General features: G+C 36.9%; 3 protein-coding genes across 3 annotated transcripts in view; 2 read left to right on the top strand and 1 right to left on the bottom strand.

Moving 5' to 3' along the window:
* HELRODRAFT_110990 (hypothetical protein) overlaps positions 1 to 1,391 on the top strand; it is a 4,220-nt gene extending 2,829 nt beyond the window's left edge. Inside the window, exon 6 of the mRNA XM_009016822.1 lies at positions 474 to 1,391. Within this exon, the coding sequence (XP_009015070.1) occupies positions 474 to 755 (282 nt within the window). The 3' untranslated portion in view covers positions 756 to 1,391. The remainder of the gene's footprint in view (positions 1 to 473) is intronic.
* A 1,505-nt stretch (positions 1,392 to 2,896) lies between these two features.
* HELRODRAFT_77001 (hypothetical protein) lies at positions 2,897 to 3,892 on the bottom strand (the record flags this gene model as incomplete). Its single annotated transcript, XM_009016823.1, has 2 exons — positions 2,897 to 3,492; positions 3,616 to 3,892. The coding sequence occupies 2 exons, from the start codon at positions 3,890 to 3,892 to the stop codon at positions 2,897 to 2,899; spliced, it is 873 nt and encodes a 290-aa protein (XP_009015071.1).
* A 4,923-nt stretch (positions 3,893 to 8,815) lies between these two features.
* On the top strand, positions 8,816 to 24,942 carry HELRODRAFT_171011 (hypothetical protein; the record flags this gene model as incomplete). Its single annotated transcript, XM_009016824.1, has 46 exons — positions 8,816 to 9,172; positions 9,326 to 9,522; positions 9,736 to 9,907; positions 10,004 to 10,103; positions 10,228 to 10,439; positions 10,833 to 10,895; positions 11,073 to 11,240; positions 11,369 to 11,536; positions 11,797 to 11,913; positions 12,105 to 12,287; positions 12,605 to 12,687; positions 13,022 to 13,148; positions 13,279 to 13,428; positions 13,616 to 13,724; positions 13,851 to 13,966; positions 14,232 to 14,360; positions 14,633 to 14,827; positions 15,198 to 15,344; positions 15,599 to 15,853; positions 15,967 to 16,136; positions 16,282 to 16,504; positions 16,576 to 16,779; positions 16,847 to 17,248; positions 17,394 to 17,639; positions 17,799 to 17,891; positions 17,967 to 18,098; positions 18,196 to 18,414; positions 18,515 to 18,670; positions 18,890 to 19,074; positions 19,161 to 19,209; positions 19,287 to 19,418; positions 19,612 to 19,772; positions 19,887 to 20,043; positions 20,280 to 20,399; positions 20,523 to 20,665; positions 20,860 to 20,998; positions 21,143 to 21,235; positions 21,437 to 21,631; positions 21,771 to 21,981; positions 22,266 to 22,393; positions 22,568 to 22,716; positions 22,862 to 23,144; positions 23,291 to 23,464; positions 23,618 to 23,923; positions 24,135 to 24,542; positions 24,652 to 24,942. 46 exons carry the CDS (start codon positions 8,816 to 8,818, stop codon positions 24,940 to 24,942), a joined length of 8,217 nt encoding a protein of 2,738 aa, XP_009015072.1.
* Between the last annotated feature and the right edge of the window lie 33 nt (positions 24,943 to 24,975).

A 24,975-nucleotide genomic window follows, 5' to 3' on the forward strand; every position in this document is an offset into this window, starting at 1 on the left:
AGATGGTGCAGTTATTATTAATTATTATAATTGTTATTATTATGATGAGTTATAATTGTACCAAAGTAGATATAATTGTTTTATGAATGTATTTATAGAAATGAATGAATTATTTTTTTTCACTGGTTTCTTTCTCAGAGCTTGAGAAAATGATTCTATTGCTATAATGTTTGTCAGTGTAGCCATAGTGTACTTTTGTTAACCAACCTCTTGGCTCAGTTATACTGCATATATATATATATATATATATATATATATATATATATATATATATATATATATATATATATATAGATATAGATATAGATATAGAACTATCAAATTTTTTGAAATATAATTAAATGACTTGTAGTAAATCATTTAGTATTTTTTATTCCCCTCAAAAATCATCAGAATTTCACTTTTTTTAAAATATTTAAAATAAAAAAAATAAAATATAAATGAATAAAAAAAAATCGATTTTCCCACTCTAGATTTCCATCATACTCTTCCTCAATAAGACAGACCTCCTACACGAAAAGGTCAGGACCTCTGACATTTCCACCATCTTCCCGACCTTCGTTGGCGACCCGAGGTCAGTGCAAGACGTCCAGAAGTTTCTTCTAGAGAATTTTACAGTGTTAGTGAAGGATCGACCGAAGCCACTCTACCACCATTTCACCACGGCTGTCGACACAGAAAATATAAAGCACGTTTTTAAAGACGTTCGAAAGACCATCCTCTCCAATAATCTCGACAATCTCCTTCTACAATGACTTCTTCTCCTCTTTTCTAACTTTTTTTCTTCTCAAAAAAAATGTTTTTTAATCATTTTTTATATTTTGTTTCGTTTTATTTGTAAAAGTTTTTTTTTTAAAATTTGTCTTGTATTTATAAATATATATATAAATAAGTCTGTATATTCTTTGAATATTTTTATATTTATGTGTATATATGTGTATATATATTGTGTATATATCTATATATACATTAATATGTAATATATATATATAATTTTTATATATAGCTAGAGAGAAAGAGAGAGAGAATGAATGAATATTTATGAAGTACAATTTACCTGTCAGATGATCTTTACTCCATATTTATAAGGTGCAACACATGTGGGGAAGGTTTTTATGATTGATTATCTATCTTACCGTATGTGTGTATGTACATACATACATGTGTGTATGTATGTATATGTGCTATGCGTTTATAGTTTTTCTTAAAATTTTCATACAATCATCTGCATTCCACCTCACTTGATTACCAGTGTTTTTGGCTGACTCGTTCTAAGTATTTTACAGAAAGTAATTTTCTTTCTGTTGCTACAAACGTATAAATTTGCATATACATTCTTTTTCTCAAATTCTCAAGAGCAGGCATAACCCATAATCGTATCGTATCGTATCGTATCATAACGATTTGAATCGACCTGACACAGACATTGCATTTATCTTCTCATTAAACCACCACCTATCTGTTTGAATGGCTTTATATTACCATATTGCTTTTATAATAATGATAATAATTATTATTATTAATTATTACGTCATTGTGTTCTAGTATTGAAATTGTGTTGAGACTCAACCTATTTTTATTCACCATTTATTTTTCTTAATTTTTTCCCATCAGTTGATAGTCTAATAATGGTGGTGATAATCCATTAAATTTCATTCCATTTGATGCATGGTAACTAACTGCTTTGAGATATTTATTTTGTTACGATTTTATTTTAAAAATATTTTTTAATTCATTTTTTTTATTTCGTATATGTGTGTGTGCGTGTGTGCGTGCATGTTTGTCCTTTTGTTTGCGTGTGGCTGTGTATATGCTTATAAATGTGTGCGTGTACTTGATCATATTTTAGTAAAGTGCTACTTTTTTGTACACTCTCACATCGTACTGCTTTTCTGCTCTGCGTGCCTTGAAACTTGTACCCGTCTTGATTTTAAACTCTAAATACCATTGCCGTGCATTTCCTTAAAGATTATTACGGAGACTTCATTTTCATGACATTTTCAGTTTTCGTCATTATTAATTATACAATCAATGAGTGCATAAGCTAATGTGATTCATTCATTTTTTTTTATAAAAACTTGTCGACAAATGTAACATTGTAATCATTTCTATTTTCTTATCATTACCTTTAAAGCTTAACAGACAGAATGTAAATCATTATCTTAGTATCAACGTTCACTGACGTACAACACGAGGCTTATATTATATGTACAGTACATGCTCGCATGTTTCCATGCTTACTTTATTAATTTTTAATTTGGATTGTGTCTTAATATTTTGTATTTTTGCGTGCATGTATGCAGGCGCGGTCGTGCGAGTTGTTAAGAGTGCATTCAAAATTACGCACTGACTCTACCCATTAATTAGTGTTATTTTTTTTTATAATTAAATATTATTGTGATGTAATTTCGAGATGTGTGTGTACGTGTGTGTGTGTGTGTGTGTGTGTGTGTGTCCTGTCCAGTGTGTCCACCAATGTTCTAAATTTTATTGTTTTGATTTGATTTTGCTGTTATTAATTTTTTTTTTTGTTAATATTCTTTGTAAATTCGTTTTTATTAAAAATGATTGTAAATCATTATCAATATTGAATTCATTTGAATTTCTTACGACAGTTAAAATGCTTCAAATGCTGCATGTGCTATGTATTCATTAATCATTAACGATGTTTTTTTTTTTACAAAAGTTCATTCAATAATTTCCTTAATTGCTGTATTATATCTCGCTATGTTAAAGTCGCCTTAAAGTGACCAACTAGCAAGCAAGCAGACTGTACATTCACACGTTGTCAGGTTTTAAAATACAATACGAAAAAAAAAACTTGATGTGATGTCGTTTTTATGCAGGTGAATGTAATCTCTGGAATACTGTTTCATTATTGTAATTCATTTCAAATTTAAATGTAAGTCGGTGGGAAAAAGTTGATGTTCATCAGTGGGTTGTACAAGCCGCTGGCATCCTGCAGTGAAGAGTAGGGGGTGCCTAGGTCTCCGCTGACGAAATGATTCGTGGTCTGTTGTCGATCAGTTACCTGTGGGTTGTCGGTGCATAGAGATTTCTTGCAAGTCGCAGTACCGGTCGAGTTTGTGTATTGGTTCAGTACATTGTCTGAGGTATATTCGGACGATTGGCTGTACTGTCGTTGAATTGAAGTTTTGTGGTTTGTCGTGTCATCGCTTTGTGTCGACAGCTCCATCTCAGTTAAGCTGCTGATGTTCTCTTCAGTTTGGTGGTTGTTTGTTAGATGGTTTGTGGCTGGTGAGACGGAGTTCTCGTCGATGTGATCATTTTGGCCGCTGGAATGTGACTGTCGGCTGTGTGTTTTCAAGTGTTTCCTGAGCGACGATGGATGCGTGTAACTTTTCTCACAGGATTCATATTTGCAAACGTACGGTTTGTCGGTGGTGTGCACTAATGTATGCTTCTTCCTGTCAGAACTGTTGGCGAACCTCCTGCCACAACCTTCAAAGTCGCATACAAATGGCTTCTCACCTACGGATTATTTTAAACATTTTTCACCTACACGTTGTTCATTTGGTTATATATTTGTGTCGTTGCATCATTTGAAAATATATCTAAGTAATTTAAAATTAAAAAAATAAATTTGTAACTTACCCGTGTGAGTTCTTTTGTGGATTTTGAGGTTTTCCGATCGGGCAAAAATTTTGGAGCATTCTGGAAAGGGACAAACGAAGGGTCGTTCGCCGGTGTGGACCCTCAGATGATTGACCAGTTTGTACTTAGCTTTGAAGGGCTTCTTGCTTCTCGGACATTCCCTCCAGTAACATGTGTGGTCCGTCTGGTCGGGCCCGCCCACGTGATCCAACGTCACGTGGATTACTACGTCATTGATCGAATGAAATGTCTCGTTGCAGGTCTTGCCATCGATCATCCACTGGCAGTGAGACGGAGCAGGTCGGTTGTCTGCTGCTTCCAAGTGGCTCTGGAAAGTTCGATTCAGTTGTGAACTATGTTCTAACTGCAGTCTCAGTTTCTCTTTCATCGAGTTTTCGTACATGGAGAAGAATGGGTGCGGTATGTTTTCACGAAATATTTGAGTTGAAGAGAGTGCGCTTGACATCGGTGGTAACTTTGCAGTAGTTGGAGGAGCTAGCGGAAGTGGTGCAGGTTTTGGAATGGTGTACGGATGTCTCCAGTAGAATGGGAATTCAGAAAAGTTGGTGTAAATGGGCAGATCTTGAGGGTTCGTTTGGTGGTTTCTCGGTCGAAATAAAAAGTTGTCAATGAACGTGCTGCTGTTTTGCTGGTTGATATCGAGGGGTGAATAATTGCAAGGATACTTGGAAGCCGTGTAATGGAATGGATAATGGTAGTTGAAGCCGTTGTGCTGTTCGAAGTTCGTTGATGTAATGTTGCTGAGAGATTGGGTGAAAGAATTATTCCCATCGTTCCAATTGGAGCTGCAAAATATTGAGCCATTGTTGTGGTTGAAGTTGGATCGATGTTCTCCATTTTGTTCTTGTCGATGGTCGGCTGCGTTGCTGTACTTATGAATGTTTTGTGATGAAGCTTCCATTCCAACAGCATCTGATCTCAAGGACAAGGAGCTTGTTAACAAATTTGTTGGCGTTGATGTGAGAGGTGAGGTAGCAGATTTGGAATTCAACGTTTCCGCTTGAAAAGCTTTGCCTGGAAAACTAAAATTCATTCTAATTCATTATAATTCTTTCATTGCTGATGATGTATCCATAAAAATCGTTTTAATTATGCTCAGCTGAATATTACAATACCAAGCAAGAAAAATAATAATTGTAAACTTTCGGTCGAATCATCAAAATAATATCACAATAACAAAAACATCAGCAGCAGCAGAACTATCACTTCATTGCAGTTCGCATAGTCAACATTTTTCTTCTATAATGAGTTCGTTTTAAAGTTTTGAAACAAACTCAACACAATGGCATGTATATTTTCATAAGACATGAACCGAATTTGAGTGAATTAATCAGAGTAATAATAACGGCATTTATTATTATTACTACACGAGCTAAAGATTTATGAACAACAGCAATAAAAATAACAGCAATAATTATTATAATGATCATAAAAATAATTGAACTAAATGATCCGAATTAGCGGTAATGACGATTATTATTACAAAGAAGAACTCCTCACTCAACACAAGACGACAGCAATGTTATCGCCAGTCCAAATCAAACGACAAGTGACGGAGGATTAAGATTGTTATCTCGTTGTTGTTGTTAATTATTTTAAAGAACACGCCCCACTCCTCAAAGATCGACTGCTGATTGGTTGAATGGTGTGACTGACAGCCTCAAGTGATAAATTAATTGCCGTGCAAGTGTTAATAATAAAAAATGTTCCCGTGTGATTTGTTAGATGGTCCAATGACCATTCTGGCTAATTACTGCTCGGTTCTTGAGGTGGGCTAGCAAAATGAAAATTAGGAAAATAATTTATAAAATTATTTCAGGAAATTATCTGTTACAGAAAGAGAAAATAAAAGAGAGAGAGGTAAATTGATAGAAAAAGAGTTACAGAGAGAGAGAGAGAGAGAAAAGAAAGAGAGAGAGAGAGAGACAGAGAAAGAGTAACAAAGTAGCAAAAACGAAAGACGAAAGATAATTATATAAAATAGCCATTCATGGTTGAATGGAGATTTGTGCATGGCTGTTGTCTAACGAGGAACCCAGAATAAACGAGGCGTGACGGGCGGTCGGTATTTCGAGAGATTTCAACCTGAATACCCTTTGTGTTGTATTTTCCATTGTGTATATTGTGTACTGCGTATTTTGTATTGTTTGTGTTTTGTATGTTTTTGTACTTCATGGTTGTGTATTGTATTATATTTGGCATTTTGCACATTGCGTCTGTCATTGAATTTTGTCTATTGTTAATATTATGTGTTGGTATATTAGATTGTGTATTTGAACAGTATATTGTTTATCTTGCTCCAATGTGATTTTATTAAAATACACGTTTTAACGTCCGTGCTCTATGATGAGAAGGTATTTTGAAATGCGATTTGATGTGGTTGGTGTCTTGTTTGGTTTCCTGTTGTGTTATTGTTGTTGTTGTGTGTGAGCTTGAGTGTGTGGTGTTCATTGATTAGAAAAAAATATATGAGGTTATCACTACAACGATTTTTTTTATTAATATGTGGAATTAATAGACAATAAAGTAGAAAAAGAAAGGAAGAAAACGAAAGAAGAGAAAGAGAGAGAGAGAGAGAGAGAGAGAGAGAAAGAGAAAAGAAAGAGAGAGAAATGTCGGTTGCTTTGTGTTGTTATTTTTGGCGATTTTTTGCTTCATTGTTGTCGTTGTAGTGTTGTAGTGTTGTTGTGTTTGTGTAGTTGTCTTATTCATTTTGTTGTTTTAACAGTTGTTAGGTTATTGTGGTTTTTTTCAAATTTACGTTATAGAATTTATGAATAATATTAAAATGAAAATACTGAAATGGAATATTAAACAACGAAGGTGATATCCATTAAAGCGGTAGCAGGTCCAAAACTTTGCAGTATGGGACGATGATTTTAAAATTTTGAATCCTTTTCTTTGTTAATTTCCTTAATTCCCGTTTTACTGGAATGGGATAATACGGATAACACGGATCGGTCACCGCATGAGTTTTTTGTTTCTTAGTTTATAATCCCATTTATTTTATGTTTCGGTAAATTTTAAAACACTGCGTTGTTAATAAAGTTATAAATTTATTTGAAACAGATTTTAACAATATAACACATTTTTATCGTAAATTTAACTTTAATCTATTCATTAATAACGATTTTTGTAGTGATTATTTGAAAAAAAAATTTGTAAATTCGTAATAAATTCACTATGTACGTGATCGAGTGAGCTTTATTTTATATCTATATGTCATTGTAATGTTCAATTTATGCAATAATGACTGATTTATTTATTAGAAATATGAAATTTTTATTAACAACTTTTTGGTAGTGAATGAATTAGGTTGAAATGTATAATAAAAATAAGCAAATACTTCGATAGTAAATGCGCTAATACTATCAATATTATACTATACTTTGATTCTTTATAGATGAATACTATAGCTACTACTACTACTACAGCTGCTTACACAGCTAGTACTACTACCACAACTACCACTGCTGCTATTACTACTAATACTAGTAATAATACCATTACAGCGAAATGTATAGAAAGAAAGATATAATAATGGTGCTAGCTAAATATAAAGATGATCAGACATTCACGCACCACACACACACACACACACACACACACACACACACACACACACACACACACACACACACACACACACATGCAACTAACTAATCTATAAAAAACCGACCGAGCTTAAAACAAACAAAGAAACATTAATGAACATTGAACATCCTATACAACACCCATGGAATCCTAACAACATAACCATAACTAAACGAACACAACATATACCCATTTTAACAACACCAGATGTAAATGCAAAAAAAAATTAATACCAAAAAAGAACAATTAGTCAGAAAATAAACAAAAATTAAACTAAAATTAAACACGCCAGCGGAGAATATTAGTGCGTGTATATAATTTGAATGTGTTAGCTCCTCGGGGTAGCCTCCCCGCTGCGATCCGGCCAACCTACCTACCTGCCTACCTGCTTGCTTGCCACTGAAGATGTTGTGTGTTCATTTGTATGTATGTTCTTTATGTGAGAGTCTCTGTGTTTGCTACTTTGGTTAAGTTTTTTCATAAATTTTTAATGATTTGTGCTTCATTTTATATATTGACAATTACAAACATTGTTTTAAAGGTTTTATTCATTGAGGAAGTTTAATTAATTTAATAAAAATAAAAAGCGCACATTGGTTAAAGACAAATTTCTCTCAGTATTCCCATAGTTCACCTTACTTATTGGTATAACTCAAACTATAAAAGATAAACAAATGATGCTATTAAATAATAATCTATCTGGTCTAACGATAGATCACATGCCATTATGTGATAATTTATCACATTTGATCTGTTGCATCACGTCTAGATGTGAAACTTGATAAGAACCGTTTCCCGAAGAACAATTTGTATATGATATAATGCGTGTAATGTTGTTAGGTGTACCTATGCTGGTATGAACATCTATCTATCTAGCACTGAGCTAACACACAAGACACATGACAAGACAATGTTGTCACAACTTTCAGCAGCAGGGGGCTTCTTCACTAATGTACCAGTCGGTCATTAAATTTCCTAATGCTTTCGCTAATTTATATTCGATTGTAAATTTGCTGGCTGGAGACTACTGCCTGTAAATGTTGTTGTTGTTAATTTAATTAACTTTTCTAAATGGAGGACTTGCCATTCTTTTGGGGTTGTTTTTATTTGTTACGAAATAACAATGGACTGGAGTTAGAAAGATGTTTTTCATGTAGTATTACACGTACATTAATACGCAAAAATGTGAAAAATCCAGGAATTTCCATTAAATAACGCGATTCCAAATAGCCCGAATATGATCAATCATTTGAAATGTTACGAAAATAATTGGCTGGAAATTGCACGAAACCGACCTTTTATTTATCTATTTATTTATTATATATATATGGTTCTAATCATATTTTAATTACATTTTACTCGTAGTTTAATGAAATATTTAATAATAATAATTATAATAATTAGGTACCACAAAACACATCCACTACACCTTACTATGGTTTCCATGACGTTTAAGGTTTAACGTTTTGCGTGTTATCTAAAATTATTTAAATTCTTAATTTGAATTTTTGCTTATGACAAATTTATTTTTTTTTCAATTTATTTTAATTCTATTTATTAATAAACTATATTAAATTTTAAAAAAATGGCTGACGAAGTCGTTGACGAACGTGTGGATTTCGTTTCTCGTTTTGTGCATTTATCTCTGAAAGCCAAACCTGATAAATGGGTCAAAATGTACTCAATGGAAGAGAATAGAAATGTTTTTAAAACATTTTTTGACGATCCCGAATGTACAACTTTACTAATTTTGGTAAATCAATCGAACGGACACGTCCAACCAACCTTGGAGTGGCCGCAACAATTGAAAGGCAGTAAAACTTTTTATTTCATAAAGAGGAGCAATGTAGCCTTGCCCAAGACCGTAAAATTAGGGAAACTGTTAATATACGGCGACATTTCTCCATCTCCTATAGACCAACTCTACAGTTTTGTTGACGAGGTTACATACTGTTTGTTGCTCCTTCATTTCAGATTTTCTAGTATTGAATTATTTATTTTAAATCACTGAATTTCAATAGCTGATAATTTTTATTTTTTAACATTACCAATCGGTGACTCGTCTGAAAACTATGCCCCGATCGACTTTTGACAGGTTATCTTTCCATTAATAACGAACAAGATGAACCAAACGTCCTGGCCACACGTCGTCGTCAAGGATCTTGCACGCCAAGTGAGCGCAATGAAAAACAAGACCTACGTCACCACCGGTCAGATCAAGGGCAAGACACTTCTGCCTCAGCCAGTTGGCACTGAGAAAATGGACAAAGCTCATTTCAACTTTTTAAACAAGTTCGTAACGTCGATGGCAGTTATTAAAAAGACGTTCTCTCTTTTTCAATGTTCAGAGGTACCAACAACACATACAACACATTGCACTATGTAGATGAATTCGAACCCAGTAACTGGAAAGGAAGAACAGGCGCCTCTAATCGCCATCACATCTCTAGTTTGCCAACTAGCTCTGTCAAACCATGCGTTATTTAAATTTTGATTGTTTTTCAGGAATCTGATCCACTCAATTGAGACAGTTTTAATAGAATGGTCGCACCAGATACACGACGAGTTGAAGAAAGATTCAGCGCAACCACTGCTTGATGGCCTCTCGCCTCTGCCGTACGTGGAGTTTGAGTTCTGGAAGGTTAAGAGTATCAACCTGGAATGTATCTACGATCAGGTTGCAAGTGATTTCAATGAAATTATAGCATCGAGCGAGAAATTAATAAAATTTAAAAAAATTAATATTTTTTTTTAAAAACCTGAAAATCATCAGCTACAAAGTTCAAAGATCAGAATGTTTGCAGAATTTTTGGAGAAAGCGAACAGCAGCTACTTCGCAACATTCAAAAGCATGTTTCAGGACGTTGTGGCCGGTCTGTCTTTCTAAATATTCATTATAATTCTCTTCTACAGTTTATAATCCACAATTATTTTACATTCATGCATTAAAAAATGATTTGAACCTTATAAAAACATTTCCACAACCACAAACTTCAGCGACCGTAGAAGCACAGGATATCTACCTCTACTTAAAACCTCTGCAGAGGATTTTGGAAGAGATGGAGGCGAAAAGTTTTGAAGACATAAGAATGTCCTACCACGTTCTTATGCACTGCCTCTGCCTGATTTGGACCAACTCCAATTACTACAACAAATCGGAGCGCATTATAGTTCTCATGCAAGAAATTTGCAATTTCCTCATCACCATGGTCTCTCTTCTTATTTTTTTAAATTTATTTTTTTTATATTTCTTTTAATTTATTTTTCAAATTTATTTTCTTTTTTGCTTATGGGCAATAAATTTTTTTTATGTTTTTAGCGTTTTATCAACCTTTCGAATAAAAGCTTCAATGTTTTGATTTTACTTTCAAAAAATTGTTGGATGAAAATTTAATTAAATTCATCCATTTGAAATTTCATAACGTTAGTCTTCCTAATCCTAAACATGATCTAAGCATCATCAATTTTTTTTCCTTCCTTACAACGAAAGTTTACGACGAGCAAGTCATGTTAATCACACACACACAACACCACACACACCACACACACTACACCACACACACACACACGCCACACACAACACCACACACACACACACACAGTGTCGATCTTATTTAGATGCTCATGATATTTTCAAAGGAGAAGTTGATGAAACTCTCGTTAAGGTTTGTGTTCCTTGGGATGTTATAAAACCTAAAAAATATTAGCAACTGAGTGGAAGAATGTAGATGTAATAAAAAGATTTTTTAAAAATTTGTGAAAAGTACTCAAAAATCTCAAAAAGCAAGACTTATAAGTTAAAAACTCCCAAACAACAACTGCTGAACAAACACCAACACCAGGTCCAAACAGCAGTCAACAACCTGATATACTTCAAAGAAGTCTTCAAACACTACCAAACTCAACTGCGATCATACTTCAAGAACGACGACACGAAGGAGTGGGACTTCTCAACACAACTCGTCTTCCATCAGTACGACAAATTCATCAGCAGGGTTGAATTGCTTAAGGTGTGTCTGCGTACCTGTTGGTGTGTGTGTGTGAGCAACTTGTATGCGTGTGTCTACATATACACATATTTGTGTGCGTGCATCTGTGTGGCAATATTTCATATACACACGTTTTTTTTATTCAAAAGAATTTCTTCGAGAACATCATAGAGCTATTGAAACTGGAGAAGATAGATTACAGCGGTCTGAAGGGAAAGATATTAAACGCTGGCACGGCGGCACTCTTCAAGGATGTCAACGAGTTACTCAAAGTTTTCCAGGAAGTCACCTACGATGCCCTTGACCTCACCGATGACGTCAGAGTATTCTTTGTTGAAATTTATTTAATTAAAATTTGTTTTTTTTTATAGGTAATTAATTATGTTTTTTTGCAAAAGTTCTTCAATTGAATCTTTATGCATGTGGAAATATTTTCATGTGCTTGGCTGCTTTTTTAACATGTTATATGAAAATTAGAAAACATTTGTGATAAAAATTAAGAGCCGTTTTGAAACTTCTTTTCTGAAATGAAAATTAATAAAATAAGTAAACTGGAGCCATCATTTGCAATGACCAGTCCTTCTTGAAAGATTACGAGCGCTACCAATCGACCATGTTCGACCTCGACCAGAAACTTGCAACCATCGCATGCCAGGCCTTCGACGATTGCGAGAGTTTGGAAAGTTGCTTCAAAGTTCATTCTTCTCTCGTTCATTTTTTATTTATTTTATCAATTCATCAATCGAACCATCGCCATGACGTTAGAATGTGAAACATACACGTAAAACAAAGTTAATAAATGTAAATAAACAAGTGACAAAGAAACAAAGAAACATCAACACACACCACGAACACACACACACACACACGTCTGTTAAACAACAGTTGTGCACAATCTTTGGTTCCCTGTTGAATCGCCCTCTGGTGCACCAACAATTCGACACGAACTACCCGCGCATGCTGTCCATGGCGGACAAGGAACTCTTCGACGTCCATTCTCTCTTCAAGAAACAAATGGCCAGATATCAGAAAACTGGTCGATTCCGACTGCATAAGAATAAACCTCAGGTCAGTTTTATCTTTATAATTTTTATTCAATCTGGTCATCTTTGGTTAAACCTGTCGTCAAATGGTCTCATCTTTGGTTGACCGTTGTTATAGAATGATGTCTTGTTTGTTAAGGTGCCGTCAGTCGTTGCTGTGCCGTGTTCCAATGCAAACAGATCCCCACCCTTTACATTCAATGCCTCTGAAAGGTGGATTTGCGTGCTTCTATAATACGCTCATACACCGTGTGATTGTTCTTAATACGTCTAAAAATATTAATGAATGAATTGTAAAAAAATAGAGTTAATTGTAGGAATAAAAATATTTAATATTCCTAGGTGGCGGGTTTCATAGAATATTGCCTGGAACTGAAGGAGCGCATGGATAGGTTGATCGTCCTCTTCAACAATGTCAACCACCCGTACGTACCTGGCAAACCATTGACGGACGCACACATAATTTGTTCAATATTTTGTAATTTCACGTTATAATTATTTTTAATTATTCACATAATTATAATTTTATAATTTTTGTTATTTTTTTTACTTTCCACCTAGCTGCATGAATTCCGTGGAAGCTACACGCATGTATAAGCACTATCACAAGATGCTCAATCTGCTGAAGATGTAATAACAATAATAATGATAATGACTTTACACTCACACACACACACGGACACTACACACACACGCACACTATAAACACACGCACATACACTCTCACACACACACACACACACACGCACAAACACATAGGGTAGAGACTGAGGTATTTAGATCATGGGCAGAAAAAGTTGATGAGGAGGTTTTGGAGGGTTTGAAGTTTCCTCTGTTGTTTAGGGACCAGGAAACGTTACTAATCAGGCCAAATTTAAGTACCAAGGTCAGTACTGCTTCTGCTGCTCTTGTGCTGCTGCTGCTACTGTATAGGTTCCCATCATCATCTCCTCCATCTCCATCATCATCGTCGCCATCATCTTCACCATCATTTTTTTCTCCATACAACTGTCCAGCTTGTGACAGTCTTGAGAGAAATGAAGTACTTATCCACCCAAGTGCTACCAGCCGACCTGCCAGATAAATGCATAAGCCTATTTGCCGGTAGAACCGAACTACTCAACTATTGGGCCATCTTGGATCTGGTGTCTATGAGGTACAATAAGGTAGTTTTGTGGCATTTTGGCTGTGGTATAATGTTCATGTTGTACTGTGTACTATTCTAATTTGCGTTTGCGATTTATTCATTGTATGTTACCATCGTCATCATAAATTAACGTTGTCATCATCAATGCCATCATCACCATGATTATTATTCTCGCACTCATCATCGTCGTCGTCGTCATCGCGAAGGTACTCACCACGGTATTAGAAATAGAGTATCCAATCATCCTGCCGGAACTGACCTACATCGATGAGTTACTCATTAAGGCTGAAGCAACTCTAGATTGGAGTAATGAAAGTGAGGATGTTACTACCATTGCTACTAAGTATTTAAAAGTGCTACTACTGCTTCATATACTTTTCTTGATGCTGTTAGCATTGATGTTATTATGCGAAATATAAAAAAAAACATTTACGTAACAAGGTACTGGCGAATACCTGCAAAACATCAAATCGATTGTAATCAACTTTGAGCAGAGGCTTCAACAATCGAAAGATAACGTCGGACAGATACAAAAAATTATGGCCACCTGGTCCAAGGTTGTAAGAAATATTCTATTCTGAAAGTTATTTTTACAGTTATTTATTTATGTTTATGCGGTTGTATTTTAATAAATTTCGCTTCTGTGTTCAAATTCAGAAGTTTATAACGCTGTTAATTAAGTTATAATTAGTGATGCTGTAGTATTGTTGATGTTGTCAACGTTGATGTTGATGTTATTGATTGATGCTACTGAAAGTTGTTAACGTTACCGTTGATGTTGTTGATGTGATGTTGAACAATTATATGGTGTTGTCCATCCAGGTGCCATTGTTTGATCGTTCTGAGGAAAAGGGCTCCAGTTTGTTGTCCTTCAAGGATGCTGAAGAGAGGGCACGCAGAAGGTACAACGAGATCAAAACTGCTGGCAACCTAATCCACGACCTCATCGATGTACGTGTGTGAGTGCGTGTGTGTACGTGCGTGTGCGTATGTGCGTATGTGTGTACTGTGTATGTGTGTACTGTATATATGTGTGTGTGTACTGTGTGTACTGTGTGTGTTGGCTGTGTGTGTACTGTGTGTTGGATGCTCGTTGTATTTGCATTTTTCAAATTTTTCATCATAAAAATCTGAATAATACATTTTATGGATTCTCAAATCACAATGATAAAATATAATAACATGGTAACGGAACAAAATTAAAGATTCATTCATAACTACAGCAAAATCGCGAGCTGCTGAAAGTCGGTGACGCCAGCGAGGACGTAAACTACTGGCTGGCCTACATTGACTATATCGACGAGATCGTATCAGACGGCTTCTTCAAGATCATCGAGTGCAGTCTCAAGTTCCTGGTAGACAACACGGCCAACATGGCCGATTGCGAGCCTCTCTTTGAAACCGTTCTAGATCTTGTTGTGAGTAATATGTAGCTGCTGATGTTGTTGTAGTAGTAACTGCTGTAGCAGTAGCTGTAGTAGTAGCAGCTGTAATAGTAGTTGTAGCAGTAGTTGCAGTAGTAGTAGTAGTAGTTGCAATAAAGGCAGTAGCTATAGTAGTAGTTTTTGTTTTTAAAGTGTGTAAATTCAATTTAGTATATGATAGTTTTAATTATTTTGCTATGATTTGATGTTTGACCGCACTCAAGATGAAACATCTTATTTAAATATAACATTTTAAAATACCTTTATTTATTCAGAATAAACAGCATTGTTATTTTAATTTCAGATATCGTTGGTGTAATTTTATATAAATTTTCCCACCACCACCTGATTCACACCTAATAAGGTGCCGGAGATGTTCTTCAAGCCAGCCATGCAGTTCGGCATAGCAGACGGCTTCTACGACATGATTGACGGCCTGGCCGGCGACATCTACAGGCAGGCTGCTAAGATCAAACGAGTGTCCGAACATAGTAATCAGAAGAACTATCAGGTTGGCGATGTTAGAGTTGTATTAAACTAGAACAAAATTAAACAATTTTTTCAATATAATAATTAAACACTAGTGTAAATTTTAAATATCGAAATTTGCAAAAACGTCTCATCTGATCATTTTGTCTTTTTTAATGCTTTTAAACATTAGAAAAATAATTGCGTACATTATTTTGATTGATTGATTGAGAATCAATTGATTGGTTGTTCGTTTGCTAGTCTGATTGTATGACAGATTGGTTTTAATGACACTAGCCTCAAATGGAAGATTTACCAGAACTGACAAATCTTCGTACGGAGTTGATGCAGCACGTGACGAACATAATGAGCAAGTCCCTACTGTACATGGATTCATTCGACCCGTATCAAAGTCTCTGGCTGGACAACAGGCACGAGTTTATGCAGCAGTTCCTCTGCTTCGGTCACATCTTGACCAGGGAGGAGATAACGTTAATGGATAGTGAAAATATTCTGTTCACTCCGCCTTCTTTGAAACAATTCAAAGAAAAAGTATGCCCCAGTTATTTTTCTAATTTATTTATCAAAAATTAAAAAATGATTTATAATAAAAAATTGTTCAGCTTTAAATTCAAGGTTCCTTTTAAAAAATAATTTTTTGTTAGATTGAGTTTTTCGAGGAAATGTACGCTGGCATTGAGAAGATGGAGCCTTTTACGCTGATTGAGAACTGGTTTCGTATCGACGCCAAACCATTCCTGACGAGTCTCTTGAGGGAGGTGAACAAGTGGATCAAGATGATGAGGCGACACCTCGCCAATCATGTCGTCAACAGGTTTTCCTGTTTCAAATTACCTCACGTCATTTATATTTTCAAATTTTTTCAGACTGTTTAAAAAAATTATAGTCTTCAATTTAAATGAATTGTCGAGTTGTTTTTTGATTAGTTTGGATATTTTATAAAAAAAAATTATTTAAAGTTTGAATAACCTGGAGAAGTTCATAGTGGAGGTGAACCAGGGCCTGCAGCGGGAGTTGGTGGAGGGCGACATCGATGCCCTCGTTGACCTCATGTCCATACTGGCCAAGGTGAAGGAACGGCAGCAGAAGACTGACGAGATGTTCGAACCGTTGAAGTTGATCATTGAGTTACTGAAGCAGTACCAGGAAGATCTGCCCGAGGAAGTTTCCCAGCAGTTACAGGTCAGCTGAGTCAACCAACAACGATCAAATGTATAAAATTAAAAGTTATTTCTTCTATGAATGGCACTCAGGTACTGCCAGACAAATGGATAAGTACAAAGAAGAAGGCGGTTGTCGTAAAACAACAACTGACTCCACTCATCTCTTACGAAGTTGGTTTGCTGAAAAAGAACGTTTCAGTACTGGAGGTGAAGCAGCAGGAGTTTCGGGAGGATTTCAAACGGATCAGAGCATTCTACTTTGATTGCGATGAACCTTATAAATTAATGGACGAAGTAAGGAGATGAGTTTATTAACAGCGCGACTGATTCAACTGTTCACAAAATGAATTGTTCTTCTTAGGTGAACTCCAGCGTGGTTGACTTAGAGACAGAACTTTCTGTGATGTTGATAAGAGGATCTTTGTTGGAAGTTTCGATTCCGGATTTCAAACAATTGAAACAGTGCCGCAAGGAACTAACGATGCTGAAGAATCTTTGGGACTACACATACGTTATCAGGAATACCATTGAATTCTGGAAGAAAACTCCGTGGAAGGAAATTAACATCGATTTCATGGATACGGAGTGTAAGAAGTTTTCGAAAGATCTCAAGGGTTTGGATAAAGAGATGCGTTCATGGGACGTCTACATAGGAACTGAAAATGTCGCAAAAAATTTGGTCACTTCGTTGAAATCAGTGACCGAACTGCAGAACTCAGCAATAAGAGACAGACACTGGATGGAACTGATGGAAACGACTGGGGTAAGTATGTGGCCTCATTGACTAAACACGCGTAGGTAGGTGTGCGCCTGCTATAACGACTACGTGAACGAAAATACATGCACGTCTGTACATGTAAGATAAAAGATGAAAATTTAATGAAAAAAATGTTCCACGGACAACATAGGTTCAGTTCAGTCTGACTAATCGTACAACATTAGCCGACCTACTCTCGTTGAACTTGCACAACTACGAGGAGGAAGTGAAGACAATCGTGGATAAGGCGGTGAAGGAGATGAGCATGGAGAAGATTTTGAAGGAGCTGAACAACACCTGGGCCATCATGGAGTTCGAACACGAGGTCCACCAGCGCACCAAGGTCACCCTCTTGAAGGCTAGCGAGGAAATGCTCGAGATCATGGCCGACAACCAGGTGACATGACACGGGGAGTCATAACACACGAGTTGATGGACGAGTTAATGCGTTTATAAACTGATAAATAAATGAATGAGTAAATGAATGAGTAAATAAATAAATATGTGATTAAATAAACAAATGAATAAATAATATTCTTCATTTGACTTATTTCAGATCCAACTACAGAACATGTTGAGTTCAAAGTTCATCGCTCATTTCCTCGATGAGGTCTCTGAATGGCAGCAAAAGTTATCTACTGCCGACCAAGTTCGTTATGCAAATTAATTTAAAAAAAAAATGAATTTATAAATATTGACATTAAGCTATTAAATGCAATGACAGGTGATAACGATCTACATGGAGGTTCAGCGGACGTGGATGCACCTGGAAAGCATCTTCATCGGATCGGAGGACATCAGGAAGCAACTTCCCGAGGACACCATGAGATTTGATTACATCGATAGCGATTTTAAGGTTCAGTTATTTTTCCACTCGATCACTCGCAACCCATTTTTCTTACACTATATTAAAAATAAAAATTACCTCAACAAGTATTCAAAAACTTCTTCAGCTTCTAGTGAAAGACATTGAAAAAACGAAGAATGTAGTGGAGGCGACCAACCAACCGAACCTCTACCCTACATTGGAGGCCCTGCAAAACCAACTGACCCTGTGTGAGAAAGCCCTATCGAACTACCTGGAGACGAAGAGACTGGCCTTCCCGAGGTTCTATTTCGTGTCATCTGTTGACTTGTTGGACATCCTATCGAATGGAAACAATCCTATCGCGGTTCGTTTCATTTTTTATATTGCTTTCTAAATTTTTTTTTTGATATATTAAAAATTTTGTATTTTACTGAAATACTTGAAATGATGTCTGCACTTGAAAGGTTGCCCGCCACCTAACCAAATTATTTGACAGCATGGCCAAGTTGACATTCGAACTGGACTCCGAGGGCAACCCTACCAAACGAGCGATCGGGATGACCAGCAAGGATGGGGAATACGTCACCCTATCCCCCAGTCCATGCGATTGTGAGGGGCAGGTTGGTTGGAGTGTTATTGAAATTTTTAATGTTGTTATATTAACTTAGGGCGGTGCTAATTAAATTTTGAATTTGAGAGTGAAATAATATTGAGAATGTAATTATTTAAAAAAAACCTATATGCCGACTTGCTATAAGCACTTGGTTATATAATACTAATAACATTAAAACGACGACAACTCCACATTCCCACTACTTTTATCTTTCTCCAACAACCAGGTTGAAGTGTGGCTGATGCAGCTACTGATCGTACACTGCCTGTCAGTGAAGCAGGAGATAACGGAGGCTGTGGCATCTTACGAGGAAAAGCCGAGAGAGATCTGGATCTTTGAGCCCCCTGCCCAACCAGCCCTGGTCAGCGTCCAAATCTGGTGGTGCACCGAGGTTAACATGGCTTTCCAGAGGTTCGTTACGTTGTTGGATCAAATGTTTTTGGGCGTTGTATGGTTGGCCTTTTTATGTCGGGCTGTTTATTTGTTTATTCACGAAGGTTGGAGGAGGGGTACGAGAATGCGTTGAAAGAATTCAACAAAAAGCAGGTTTGTTGAGTAAACTTATAAATGACCTCCCAAGAAGTACATGATTTTTTAACTCGATTTGAACATCATAACTTCAGATCAGTCAGCTGAATGTCCTGATAATGATGTTGACTGGAAAGTTGACGGAAGGCGATCGCCAGAAGATCATGACCATCTGCACGATCGAGGTACACAATAGAGATGTCATCAGCAAACTCATCGCCCAAAAGGTCCTTTCCATCATTTGCCTCTTCTTCAGATTTATTTCTCTTATTACAAAGTTATTCATTCCTAAAAGATTTAGTTTGACACAATGACGTAAACACAACACACACACACACACACACACACACACACACGCGCGCGCGCGCGCGCACACACACACACGCAAACACACACACGCAAACACACACACGCATGCAGGTAGAGCATTCACAAGCGTTCGCCTGGTTGTCTCAACTCCGCCACAGGTGGTCGGATGCGGAGAAGGATTGTTTCGCGAACATCTGCGATGCGCAGTTCAAATACATGCACGAGTACCTCGGTAACACACCTCGTCTCGTCATCACTCCTCTCACTGACAGGTTGACTGGTGTTTGCTATCTACAAAAACAAAATTATGAATCTGAAGTACACACAAACACACACACACCACACACACACACACACACACACACACACACACACACACACGACAGATGTTACATAACCCTGACTCAATCCTTGCACCTGATGATGAGCGGGGCACCGGCAGGACCCGCTGGTACGGGCAAGACTGAAACAACGAAGGACTTGGGCAGAGCCCTCGGCGTCATGGTGTACGTTTTCAACTGCTCCGAACAGATGGATTACAAGGTTCACATTTTCATGATTTGATTAATTTTTTTCTTTGTTTTAAATTTAACTTTCGTATTTATTTATGAGAATTCTCGAGTTTAAAAAATATAGTGCTTTAGAAAACAGTTTAATTCCATCAAAATATTTTAATTAAAACGATTCCTTATCAATCGATTGATTAAGTTCTTTAATCGAAATCATATTCAACTTATTTACCTACTTTTGAGACTTTTCTTTTCAATGGCAACCACCAGTCCATAGGCAACATATACAAGGGCCTGGCTCAATCCGGAGCCTGGGGGTGCTTCGATGAGTTCAACAGGATATCTGTGGAGGTGCTGTCCGTGGTGGCTGTCCAGGTCAAGTCCATACAGGTCATCAGTTGTTTCGGTTGTCATTAGCGTTAATGCTTTTTTATTCTCAAGTATTTTAATTTTTGAGAGTTTAGTAAATTTCGTAAAGAAATATTAATTTTTCGAATGTTGAAACACATGTAGGACGCCATAAAAGACAGGAAGAAGGCATTTAACTTCATCGGCGAGCTGATCACACTGGTACCAACGGTCGGCATCTTCATCACGATGAACCCTGGCTATGCCGGTAGGACTGAGCTGCCTGAAAATTTGAAAGCCCTATTCAGGTTGGTTCGATTGTTCGCTGTGGCTGTGATGTTTGTGAGAATTTACTCTTAGAAGAACCCTTCTCTTTCAAAAACAAATCAAACCTTAAAATAGCGAACCTCTCTAGCGTAAATGCCTGAGAACAAATGTCGTTTGAAGGCCGTTTTAAGGTGCTTAAATTTATTTGTAAAAATAAATTGTTCCAACCTTGTAGACCGTGTGCTATGGTGGTTCCAGATTTTGAGTTGATTTGTGAGATTATGCTGGTGGCAGAAGGGTTTTTAGACGCGAGACTGCTAGCGAGAAAGTTCATTACGCTGTATACACTATGCAAGGAGCTTCTTTCCAAACAAGTAATTTTATTTCCCCCGATTTAGTTGAAAGAGAAAAATTTAATTGCAAGCAGTTTAGTTAGTTGGTTTTGCTTTAGAATGCCATCATCATCGTTATTGTCACTGTCATCATCGTCGTCGTCGTCATCATCATCTTATCGTCAGGACCATTATGACTGGGGCTTGAGAGCCATAAAATCCGTATTGGTCGTAGCCGGCAAGCTGAAAAGAAGCGATTCGGGCCGGGCGGAAGATCAAGTAGAACATTTTATTTATTTAAATCGTCATCACCATGGCCGTCGTCGTCGTCATCACGTCATCATTGTCATTATAATGACTCTTTATTTTCATTATCTCCATCGTAATCATTAAAATTATCAAATTACTTTCTAACGAAATCAAAATGGATTTCCACTTTTCACTATTCGATATGTTGATCCGTTTCCTGTAATATTTGAGGTCTTAATGAGAGCACTGAGAGACTTCAACATTCCAAAGATCATAACGGATGACCTTCCGGTCTTTATGGGACTCATTGGGGACTTGTTTCCCGCTCTCGATGTGCCGCGGAAACGTGATTTGGATTTTGAGAAGAAAGTTAAAGAAGCGATCCTGGATTTGAAGTTGCAAGCTGAAGATAGCTTCGTGCTAAAGGTCATGACAGATGGTTTCATTGTTTTAATTTTTTAAATTGGCGGTGTGTGGTATTTTTATTTTCAACATTATTTTATTCAAAATTGATCTATTTAAGCTGAAATTATCGGCCTGACTGAATTTCTAATTATGTTTTCAGGTTGTACAACTCCAAGAGCTGTTCGAGGTTCGACATTCGGTTTTTATAGTGGGCAACTCAGGGACGGGCAAGAGTATGGTGTGGAAGTCCCTCTTCAAAACCAACCAAAACCTCCGGAAGAAACCTGTCGCCATTGATCTAGACCCCAAGGCCGTCACCAACAATGAACTGTTTGGAGTCATCAATCCCTCTACCAGAGAGTGGAAGGATGGTTAGTTAGCTGGTTGGCAGGTGTAAATGTGTGTGTTCGTAGGTTTGTGTGTGTGTGTGTGTGTGTGGTTTGTGTGTAGTGAACAGGTTTTATATTTTTTCAACAAAACGCAATAACGATAATAACGATGTTTCAGTTTTAGCAATAATTTAATTTTTTCTTTCTTCAATAAAACGGCTTTTTACTGTTTAAAATGTTATTAATGATTTTTTTAAATACTGCAACTTCCATTCGTATTAGAAGCGGGGCATCGCGTCATCTTACAAATTTTTTTTCTTCCCCAGGTTTGTTCTCGGTGATCATGAGAGATCTGGCCTACCAGACTCACGACGGACCGAAGTGGATCGTCCTTGATGGGGATATCGACCCCATGTGGATCGAATCACTCAACACCGTCATGGACGATAATAAGGTCGTCTCGGTTTACTTTATTTAAAGCTAATAAATTTTGTAAAATATTAAATATAAATTATTTTTTTTAGGTATTTATTAAAAATAAAAAGTTGAACTAACAAACCGTGTTTGAGATATTGAGATCGTGATAGCAATGTTCTTAGCAACATTTATACAATTTGTATTCGTGAAGATTTTGACGCTGGCAAGCAACGAGCGAATCCCACTAACGCCGTCCATGCGCCTCCTGTTTGAGATCAGCCACTTGAAGACAGCCACACCGGCCACTGTGTCCAGGGCAGGCATCCTCTACATTAACCCGCAAGATCTTGGATGGAATCCGTCAGTTTTTTTTTTTCATAATTTTCTGTTGATTTTTTAAAAGTTTAGTAGTCTTGATGCTTAAAAAACATTGAAGTTTTATTTGTTTGCATGCAATAAAGACAAAGACAGACATGATTTTTATTCATCTTCGTTGCGTGAACAGGTACGTATCAAGTTGGGTTGACAGACGGGAGAATCAGACGGAGAGAGTTAATCTGTTGATTCTCTTCGATAAGTACATCCCCGTCCTACTCGATACGATGAAGTCGAAATTCAAGAAAATAACACCGATCGTTGACATCTGCCACCTCCAAATGCTTCTCAACCTTCTCGAGTGCATGTTGACCCCTGACAACGTTCCGCCCGACTGCCCGAAAGAATGGTACGAGATTTATTTTGTCTTCTGTCTCATTTGGTCTTTCGGCGGCTGCCTCTTTCAGGATCAGGTTCACTTCGCTGGCTCATCTAATTTCGTTCTGTTTTTTTTTGACAGATGTTATTTCAACAGGTATTATTTCAAAAATGTTGTCTGGATTGCTTCATTTTTAGTGTTGTTATAAATGTAACTTATGATGTTGTTTGTTCGTTGCAGCTCGTGGATCATAGAGTGGAATTTTCGAAATGGTGGGTCGGCGAATTTAAAGTTATAAAGTTCCCCAGCACAGGAACCATATTTGATTATTATATCGATTCGGAGACTAAAAAATTTGAACCCTGGTCGAAGAAGACTGCAAAATTTTACCTGGAGCCCAACGTCTCACTCAAGGTTCCTTCATACACTTTTCACACATTCTGAAATGTTGCCCGTTTTTAATGTTTCTTTTTTTTCAAATGTAAAATATTTTGATGAATGCAATTGAAATGCTACTTACCTACCTACCTACCTGCCTACCTACCGACATACCTACCTACCCACCAGTCGGTGATGGTGGACACGAACGAGACAACTCGCATCGGTTTCTTCCTGGACCTACTTATCAAGATGAAGCGGCCAGTCATGCTGGTTGGTAACGCGGGCACCGGCAAGTCAGTCCTCATGAACAGTAAGTTGAACGACCTTGGGGAGGATTACATGGTGGCCAACGTACCCTTCAATTTTTACACCTCCTCTGAAATTCTTCAAAAAGTTCTCGAAAAACCCCTGGAGAAGAAAGCTGGAAAAAATTATGGTCCACGTGGTGGGAAGAAGCTCATTTACTTCATCGACGACATGAACATGCCAGAGGTCCGTTTATTTGCTCTGCGGTGTCAGCTGCAGAATTTAACATTTTTAATTCAAATAACAAAATAACTAAAATTTTTTACTGAAATCAAATTAACTCAAATTACTTTGTAAAATTAAGACAAAATATTCAAGAGAAGATTTAAGAATACTTCTATGTGCGTATCACGTAGGACTGATATTATAAGACTGCGACCTATGCATATGCACTCAGGTTGACAAGTACTTCACAGTGCAGCCGCACACAATCATCAGGCAACACCTCAACTACGGACACTGGTACGACCGAATCAAGTTGAGTCTGAAGGAGATACATGGCACTCAGTATGTCTCGTGCATGAACCCGACTGCAGGCAGTTTCACCATCGACTCTAGACTACTGAGACATTTTGCAATATTCGCTCTAAGTTTTCCCGGCGGAGAGGCCCTGAACACCATCTACAACAGCATCCTGTCTCAACATGCCTCACAGACGAATTTCAGTCTTGGCATCCAGCGTCTTGTTCCTAATCTTGTGACATCCTCCTTGTTTCTCCATTCGAAGATTGCTTCAATATTCCTGCCTACAGCCGTCAAATTTCATTACATCTATAACCTAAGGGATATCTCAAACATATTTCAGGTGTGTGATTTTAGTTTGGCCGCTCGTTCTTTAAAATATTTTTTGTTGATATATTTATTTTTCTCCGAAACAATTGAGTTTTGAATTTTGTTTTCAAAACAATTTTAAGGGTTTGTTATTTTCAACGTTGGAGACAATAACTCAGCCGTACGAGCTGGTGCGGTTGTGGGTGCATGAGACTCACAGAGTTTACAGAGACAAGTTGGTCGATGAAGCCGACATGCAACAATTTGACAAACTCGTCAAAGAAACGATAAAGAAACATTTTGAAGAACTTCCAAGCGAGCAGATATTTGAAAAACCTCTCCTGTACTGCCATTTTGCCACTTCCTTCGGCGATCCCAAGTCACATTCATTAATTCTACAATCGATAATCGTGGCTAATAATAAAAAACACTAATTTTTATATTTATTCACCGAATAAATTTTAAGT

Source organism: Helobdella robusta, assembly GCF_000326865.2.
Source record: "Helobdella robusta unplaced genomic scaffold HELROscaffold_19, whole genome shotgun sequence".
Lineage (NCBI taxonomy): Eukaryota > Metazoa > Annelida > Clitellata > Rhynchobdellida > Glossiphoniidae > Helobdella > Helobdella robusta.